The 9,045-nt window shown below is 34.1% G+C and overlaps 1 protein-coding gene across 3 annotated transcripts; it reads left to right on the top strand.

The window, feature by feature from the left end:
- Positions 1-2,336: 2,336 nt before the first annotated feature.
- LOC107003090 (transcription initiation factor TFIID subunit 15) lies at positions 2,337-8,800 on the top strand. Of its 3 annotated transcripts, XM_015201342.2 has the most exons (9): positions 2,343-2,468; positions 3,309-3,374; positions 4,691-4,859; positions 5,001-5,365; positions 5,490-5,687; positions 7,046-7,129; positions 7,736-7,817; positions 7,914-8,043; positions 8,342-8,800. In XM_015201342.2, the coding sequence occupies exons 3-9, from the start codon at positions 4,740-4,742 to the stop codon at positions 8,533-8,535; spliced, it is 1,173 nt and encodes a 390-aa protein (XP_015056828.1). In that variant the 5' UTR covers positions 2,343-2,468; positions 3,309-3,374; positions 4,691-4,739; the 3' UTR covers positions 8,536-8,800. The 3 variants fall into 3 exon arrangements, with proteins under 3 accessions (XP_015056829.1, XP_015056827.1, XP_015056828.1); XM_015201343.2 differs by lacking the exon at positions 3,309-3,374 and having other exon boundaries at positions 2,337-2,468; positions 5,493-5,687; XM_015201341.2 differs by lacking the exon at positions 3,309-3,374 and having other exon boundaries at positions 2,337-2,468.
- Positions 8,801-9,045: the final 245 nt, after the last annotated feature.

The raw sequence follows: 9,045 nt of genomic DNA, 5'->3' as shown, positions 1-9,045 counted from the left end.
AAATATATTTTTTTATATATAAAAAAGGATAATTGAAGATCTGAAAAGAAAAATTGATAAAGAAATAATTCTATTTCTTTAGAAACTTTAAATAATGAACTCGAGAATAAATTTAAAATTCAAAAATGGAGGGATTTATGTAACTGCTAACACATGAGAGTGATTTAGGCATGACAAAAATCATTGGGTTGGAAAGGCTGTGAGGTGATGTATCTGGAAAAGGAGAGAATGAGAGAAGAAAGTAATTTTTGTAATATTTTGAAATGGTAGGAAATTTTAAAAAATACGAAAGAAATATGAGATAATTGTATAAAATAGCAAACTAATAATGTAAAATAAATATAGTAGCTACCATTTATTTTATTTGTGTTTCATAGCAAACTGTTTGTCAGTCGTCTCTCTCCCTCATATTCTCGCTCGCCACTCTCTCCCTCTCTCTCTCTCAGTCGCTCGTCTCTCTCGCTTTATACAATAGAACGAAAATTGTATAAAGTGAGAGAAAATTATATATACACATACATATACATATATTTTCATCCTATACACTTATAATTATGCAATGCAAATATTTTCCTGTTCAATTTTCTATTGTCTTGCTCTCTTTCTCGTTTTATGCATACACAAATTATACAATTAATTTGTATAAGTTTTTGCATTTGTATAATGTTACTTTTGTATAATGTTCATTTAGACATATACAATTGTACAAANATATATATATATATTGATATTTGCCAAATACTCTAATAAGTCAAAAACTGACTTTTAAGTCAGTTTGACCACCTTTTAAGCACATCCAAACAGGCTCTCATCCTTAGTTTGGATGTATGATTCTGTATATATATATACAGAAATAACTTATTTTAAGCCAAAAGCTAAAAACTAGGTGAGGGCTGCCTTTTTTTTTTCAACTTAAAAGTCATTTTATGTTGACCATGTATATTACATTTTTACCCTTAATCTTTTATTTTTATTTTATTATTATTTTATTTTATTTTATTTTATTATTATTATTAGTAGTAGTAGTAGTAGTATTAATATTTTATTATTTTTATTATTCTATTATTATTATTTATTTAATTATTCTTTAATATTATTATTATATTATTATATAATTATTATTATTATAGTTAATATTATAATTAATATTTTATTTTTATCTTTATTATTATAATTATCATTATTATTATTTATTATTATATATTATTATCATTATTATTATTATTATACTTATTATAATATAATTATTATTATATTATTATTACAATAATAATAACACTATATTATTATTATATATTATTATCATTATATTATTATTATTTTTATTTTTATTTTATTTATTATTATTATTTATTATTATTATTATTATTATTATTTTCATATTAAATTATTGTTATTATTATTATTATTTATTAATATTATTATTATAATAATTATTATTATTGTTAGTTATAAACAATTTGTGATAATAAGGAAATATGTGAATGATAGCAAAATATAATTACTTATGGATGTAAAATATAAATTAATTTTGTTTCATTTTTTGAAGTATAAAATCCTTAAATTAATCAACTTTTATCATGTTAACAACTTTTAAGGGCATTTCAGATATTTTGATTAAAAAAAATGTTTACCAGCACTTATTTGTCAAACACATCAACAACCTTTTTTTAACTTCAGCACTTTTAGCCAAACACATAACTACTTATTTTAAAAATAAGTTCCAACATTTTCAAAAGTACTTTTTAAAAGCTAATTTTTTAAGCCTATCCAAACGGGCTTTGAATCTTCACTATATAAATATAAAGATAAAAACTTTCTCTTTTCTCTTTACTTTATACAATTTCTTCTACACTGTATAAATATACTAATTATACAATTCACCAAACAACGATTCATCCGTAGTTTGCAAACATATGTTTTCTCTTTTCTCTTTACTTTATACAATTTCTTCTATACTGTATAAATATACTAATTATATAATTCACCAAACAGCGATTCTTCTGAGTTTACAAACATATGTTTTTTCTTTTCTCTTTACTTTATACAATTTCTTCTGCACTGTATAATATACTAATTATACAATTCACCAAACAGCTATTCATCCGTATCAAACTACAATTTTGCTACGAAATGTAATTTTAAAAAGTTTGTCATTGCATAAAATTAAGAATTTTATATTTGTTATATGTGAAAGTTGCCCAAGAAATATTGTGTAGTTATTTAATTTTTTTTTTCAAAAAAATAATCGTTTGTGCATAGGCTCAAATGGATTTTAAACTCTTAGGCCCAAATTCGTGCAACGGATAAAAATGGACCCAACCCAAACACAACACATATTGTTTATTGGTTTCTGCCCCAATTTCAAAGGCACTCTTATTCTACGGCGAAGTTGGCGCCGGCGAAATTGCTCTCTCTCCATTGTTCTCCGGTGGATCTCTTCAGTACAGCCCCGGCGTAATCGAGTTGTAAGTCCCTCTCTAGATTCTTAATGTCAAAATTAAAACCCTAATTCCATTTTCACTCATGACTTGCATTGCTTCGCTTGTAATCTCACTGTATAACAAACCCTAGAATCCACCTTGTATAGTTCGTCGTGGGTTGTACTCGAATTTACATACTATTTTCTTATTAATGGCTCCGAAATTCTAGGTTTTGCCAATCTGCCTGCCTTCACACACTGAAAAAGATTCAAGACTTATAAATATATTTTTTTCCATGTGTTGTGGGTTTCAGCTCCTTTTCGATAGGGTAAGATGGAATTCATTAAAAAGATACGTGCTGTCCTTATTGTATCAACCTATCGGAACATGATAGGCTATGGTAAAATTCATCAACTTTAAATCAACTCTTGTTCGGGTCCAAATAGTTTAGAAAATGCATGAAGGAGCAATCTTTCGAACTTTGTTGAATTTTTTGATATCTCTGTCCTTGCCACTATACATCTCCTGGCATATCCCAACAGACAGCAAACAAATTGAGAAATGACTGAACTAGCAAGGCTTGATTACAATAGAGAAATAGGTTTCTGCTGCTTTCCTGGTAACATTCACAGAAGAAACATCTACTGCACAAGGACACACCTTCTCTTTCAAGATTGTCCTGATACAGGCATTCCTGGTTGCTTTTGGTTCCAACTCTACCAAAACAAGTTACCTTGGAGGTACCTTTGATTTCCAAAAAATTTTCAAAGGCTAATCCATATCTCAATCATGGGATTGCTTTTGTAGATCATAGCAACTCTTTACAGTAAAGTCTACTCTTTCTAGTCAGCCACTTCAATGAATTAATATCAATATCTTTTGCAGATACAGGTTGCAGAACCTCTTTAGAAGACCAAACTCATAACTCTCTAGTCTTTCCCGATCATTGAGGTTTCTTCTAACTTCTAAGTTGTAGATGTTATCTAGTATTAGAGAAACAAACAGCCATCAGTTTATCATGCACTTCCTATTTAATGAAGTAGGGACCTCATTTTTTAGTATCGCAATATCTAACTAGTGATCCAGTCAGAATCTGATGCATTTGCCGATTCCCACAACTCTGCTAGTAAAAGAGTTGAACTCCCTTTAATAAGGATAAATATGCTTCCAAATAGTTGTTTCTATAAGTTATTAGTGATTTTAGGAGTCCAGTGGTCCTCCTTACCACATATTGTATTGATACTTTAATTTTCATCTTTGAGTCTCCAAAGCCATTTGATTAGTAAGATTTTGTTTTGAAGCCTGTTGTTCTGGTTATGGTGCATGTTTTTGTCAATGTTTAGCATGTCTTGCACTGTATTGTTCTCCATTTTTCAGCTATTGCAATGCTGGAACAAAAAGAGAGCAGGCTGTGCAAGAAATCCCCAAATACTTGGAATAGCATTCCTTGAGCCATTTGGTGGACTATATGGCTTGAAAGAAATAGCAGATTTTTTCTTAGGCAACTGAAGAATCAGACATACCCTTAAACAAAACTGTATACTTTTTTCAATCTTTTTAGTGCAAACTGGTTATTGAACATGATGAAGATGCTATCCTAGATGCAATAGTGGATATACTCAATGCCTCAAATCTCAATCTTTAGTTACATTTTGTGGCACTGACTTAGTGCAAGTACTTATAACATCATTGATAAGAAAAAAAATAGAGCGGGAGAGATATGAAGGATCATATAGCCAATACTAATTAGTTTGGGATGAAGACGTAGTTGATTGATTGATAAATCAGAGTTCTTGATAATTTTCTCAACTTGTTGCAAAAATTAACAGGCATCGACATGTGAAGGTCCCTAGTAGTGTTCTCAAATTGGGTATACTCGAAAGTATTGTATTCTACACGTGCTTTTAGCCCATTGACCTGAAATTCTATACTCATAAAGGACCATAACTACTTAGCTCTTTCCTTAATGTATTACAAGATTGCAGTAAGAAAACATTAACCAAATCCCAGCTGTTTTGGAAAATTTACCGCCAAGTGGCATTTGTCTCTCATCCCACCACCTAAAAGTTGGCTTCTTCCCAACTTCCTCCCTACACCCTATCTTGTATAAAAAAAAATTTCTTTAGTTATCTCTTCATTTCTGCTGGGTTGGTCCTTTGACTTGCACATACTCTGGTGCTTTTCTCAGTTTAATATGATTCCCTGTAGTTACTTTTAAGGACAGGGGAACTGTGGCAGGACTAATACTAGGTTGTTGCTTTATGCAGTTCTTGGGGTTTTTATTGTGTCATTGGATTTGATGAAATTGGAGCATAAATGGCAAGCTATTCAGGGAAAGGATCTACATTAAATGGTTCTGTGTATGTCTGTAACTTGCCCCTTGGTACAGATGAAGATATGCTAGCTGAATATTTTGGCACAATAGGGGTGCTAAAGGTATGGTTGTGAACAGGTACTTCTAATTATGTTCGAGAATGTTTGTTATATGCTCTCTCCCACTTCCCCCTACTCTGCTTTGAACATATCACTTTGATTTTTTTATTCTTTTCTAAGGATTTGTTTTGCTTCATGTTGTAGAAAGACAAACGAAGCGGTAGGCCCAAGATATGGTTATACCGTGATAAAGTTACTAATGAGCCCAAAGGCGATGCCACAGTCACATATGAAGACCCTCATGCTGCATTAGCTGCTGTTGAATGGTTCAATAACAAGGATTTTCATGGGTCAATGATTGGGGTATTTATTGCAGAGTCTAAGAACAAAGACGAGGCTTCCTATGTTTCAGTGAATCAAATTAGTGAGCCCAATCTGAACAGTGGTCTGGCTGTGCTGGATGAAGGCTCCAACGATATAGATGGAGGTGGCGGAAGAGGTAGGGGCAGGGGAGATGCTTCTGCAAAGGCATGGCAACAAGATGGTGACTGGCTGTGTCCAAATACAAGGTCTGTGATATGATCATTGGTGAGCAGCTCGTTCGTGCTCTACTGTATCTTCTTCAATTGTCTGTTTTTACTTCGAGTAGTCCAATATGTTCTTGTGCTTACAGTATTTGTAATTAATGTATAGCAGTTGCACTAATGTGAACTTTGCATTTCGTGGAGTTTGCAACCGCTGTGGAACTGCTCGGCCTGCTGGTGCTGGTGGCGGTGGGGCTGGAGCTGCTGGTCGCGGGAGAGGACGTGGTAGCCAGGACCCAGGCGCTCCTGGTCGTGCAGTTGGTGGTCCTCCAGGCCTCTTTGGTCCAAATGATTGGGCTTGTCCGATGTAAGAATCTTCATTTTCATTTTGCAACCTATTTTATTGAAATATGATACTCCCTATCCCAATTTATGAGACATTCAAACAAGTTTAGCTTTGACCGGAACTTTTTCATATACCTTTTAAATATTTTAAAATTGTCAATTATTGTAACTAATAGTACTTTCTACGTAGTTTACAAATGTATAAATTTCATTTTAAAAAAAAATTGAAGATTCCATGAGCAAATTCTTGGTATAACTTAAACTGGTTGAATCTCAAAAAATGAAATGCGTCACATAAATTGGGACAGAGGGAGTATAATTTTTCACCCGTTAGCTGCCTGAGCATATTTCCTGCACGCACTTCCATTTTCCTTATACCTTATCATAGAAAAACCATTCCAAGCATAATCAGATTTTGTATTCTCCTTATTGCACTAATCTTGAAGTTAGTCTAGTCTTCAGGTACCTGGTAGGTTTTTGTTTAAATTTGTGTTCTCCTATAAAGGCGTGCTTGTTAGAAATAGATACAGTTGGGTTTTACTGTACTACTCTTTTTTTGGGTAAGTGACTTACCAGTACCTTTAACAACTACATTGGCTTTACTTGGATGTTGGGTACCTTCCCTAGATTACTTGGATGTTCTCTACCTAGTCGAAGATGACTCAAATAAAAGTAATAGCTGGAGTCTTGTTGTCAGGGACTTGGTTTTGGTGTCATTCTTTTGTTTATGAGAGTGTACGGGTGGGTGCAGTTTTTGCCCAGAATATTTTTTACCAAAACCTTTTAGATCGAAGAAACAAAATCCATCCGAGAAACGTAGGAATTGTTAACTCTGTCATTTTGCTTTAGTCTAGTTGTTTTAGTTGACTTTTAATCTCCAAGTATTTCATTCTACTTGAAAGCGATTCCAAGGTATAGAAAAGACCAATAAAGCTAGCAAATAGAAAATGTGTGTTGTTCAAGATCAGACAAACCAAGTGATTCTACTTCTGTTTTTTTCTCTTAATTCTTTATTATTACTTTAGTGTAAAATCAACCCTCAAGCGCCTACCAGGTAAAGGAATCTCAGCTATGTGACAAGTCAGCTCTTTGTGTTTAAATGATACACAAGGAATGAGGTTGGAGGGTTAAATGGAACAGGGTTGAGATGGATTTCTAAGACGAAAAGACAAAAATTGGGGCAAGTTAGAGGGGTTTCTATGTATTTGTCCTTGTATGACCATTAGAATCGTACTTGTCATTCTGAATTCAGTGTGACAGTGTCCAATATCATTTTAACTAGTCTGGAATGAATTGTTAATTGTTATTGATTGGCATTTATTATGTTTCCCTTTTTTAATAGGTTGACATTTTGCTATTTGTCTTTGACCTATTGTTCAGGTGTGCCAACATTAACTGGGCTAAGAGGAACAAGTGTAACATATGCAACACCAACAAGCCTGGGCACAATGAGGGTGGTGTGAGGTATGAATCACAGGATGCAGCATTGAATGCTTATTTAGATCTCTTAGAAGTGCTGTTGTTGTTTCCTGTTTACCTCCTTTTTTTTAAAAAGGAAGTGCCGCTGTTGTTTTCTAAGAAGCACTCCCCTCTACCGTTTTCCTTGTTGCTCTGCAACAATAGGATTTTAAAAGATGTTGCATTCCTAGCAACTGGAAAGGGAACAGAGGTGCACAAGACATGATGCTAGGTGGCACTTAGTGTTGATGTTGGCGGTGTTGAAGCTACTGGTGATTTAGATTAATGTGCTACATGATATTATCCAAGGAAAACTTCCTTATTTAGGATCTTGTGTATGGGACATGCTCATCAAGAAAAGTATAGCTGCATTATTGGCTTGTAATTGCAAAATTATTGATTTTGTCAATCTTTTAGTCTTGTTATAATCATTAAGGGCAGGAAAACACATGGAAGCCACCCACCCTCACCCACACAATTGCTGAAATAGTTTTTTAATATAATTTATCGTTGCCTTTTATGGTTAGTAAGCATGTAATAAGTTTAATTTGCTGTATTAAATAGTGTTTCTCTTAGGTATTAACCATGATCTACTTTTATTGTACTCGTCAGAGGAGGACGTGCTGGAGGTTATAAAGAACTCGATGAAGAAGAAATAGAGGAAACTAGACGTCGGAGGAGAGAGGCTGAAGAAGTAAGATAAAAATTGCAGAAGTTTATGAGTTCTATAGCTTATCCTGGGTATCATTCTGCTTCTGACTTTCTGGTGAAATCTTCATCTCAATTATAGGATGATGGTGAAATGTATGACGAGTTTGGAAATCTGAAGAAGAAGTTTCGCGCTAAAACACAGCGAGCAGAAGCAGCCCAGAGCCTCCCCCCTGGAGTAGGACGCGCTGGATGGGAAGCTGAGGAATTAGGTGAGGACAATAGTTTTGTTACATGTGTTGTCCATAATGCAGAATTTATGGTTTTATGCATCTTGCATTATTTCTCTTAAATGCAATATCTAGTGAGTCGAACTGTTTCATCTAGTAGACATGCGCCTAGATCTACTAGATTGCTTAGATTGATCCTAGTCATCCTGTTTTGGGATCGATGAGCTGCTTTAGTCCTGAGCTTTAAAAGATTTCATAACGGAGTGCTGAGTGTTCTTGTGAGGTGTAATTAATCGAAGACCTACGTGTTGCTGATTCCGAGCACTCTTTAATTTTGCAGGTGTGGCGGAGCGAGATAGAAAGGAAAGAAGCAGAGAAAGATCAAGAGATTATGATGATAGGGAGAGAGCTAGGCATCGAAGCAGAAGTCGGGAAAGGGATAGGGGAAGAGATAGAGACCGCTCCTACGACTATGATCGAGACAGAGAATATGGTCGTGACCGCGACCGTGAGCGGAACAGGTATCGTCATTGAAGATTTTGTGCGACCATTCCATCAAATATGGTATTCATCGAACTTTGTTTGTCTCGTGTTTTTGTATGGGTGGCTACTAGTATGGCACCTTCTTAAGGTTGCTTCATTTCTGTCAGATTCATATGTCGACTTTTCGACTTAATCTTGGTCATTTTTTTCACTCATATGTTGAATATTTGACGTGCATTTTACAGCGTCTTTTGCCTTATTTGTACGTCCCTTTCTTTCTTTTTATAAGGAGGCTATCACAATCTTTTCCTGTGCATATTTAATTTCTTTCCATAGTTGAACTGTTAAGAGATTCTAGAATCAGTTTACTATACTCCTTGAAAATATGGAGGTGCGTATCTAAGGGTGTGCTTTAGTGGTTGATGAAGTTGATTGAGGATCATGAGGTCTTAGGTTTATCCCAACAGAGACCACGGTAGATTCTTATGATTTGTTCTAGCCTTGGTGGACATAGTTACTTCACGCTTGTTGCTAGTGCTAGATATTTCGTAAAATTAGTTA

The sequence above is a fragment of the Solanum pennellii genome, chromosome 11 (genome assembly GCF_001406875.1).
Source record: "Solanum pennellii chromosome 11, SPENNV200".
NCBI classification, from domain to species: Eukaryota; Viridiplantae; Streptophyta; class Magnoliopsida; order Solanales; family Solanaceae; genus Solanum; species Solanum pennellii.
This window is presented reverse-complemented; position numbering and strand designations above follow the sequence as displayed.

Coding starts and splice junctions, on each gene's coding strand:
- LOC107003090 (XM_015201341.2), top strand. CDS start 4,740: ATGGCAAGCTATTCAGGGAAAGGATCTACATTAAATGGTTCTGTGTAT. Junction 4,860..5,000: donor GCACAATAGGGGTGCTAAAG/GTATGGTTGTGA, acceptor TTCATGTTGTAG/AAAGACAAACGAAGCGGTAG. Junction 5,366..5,489: donor TGGCTGTGTCCAAATACAAG/GTCTGTGATATG, acceptor ATTAATGTATAG/CAGTTGCACTAATGTGAACT.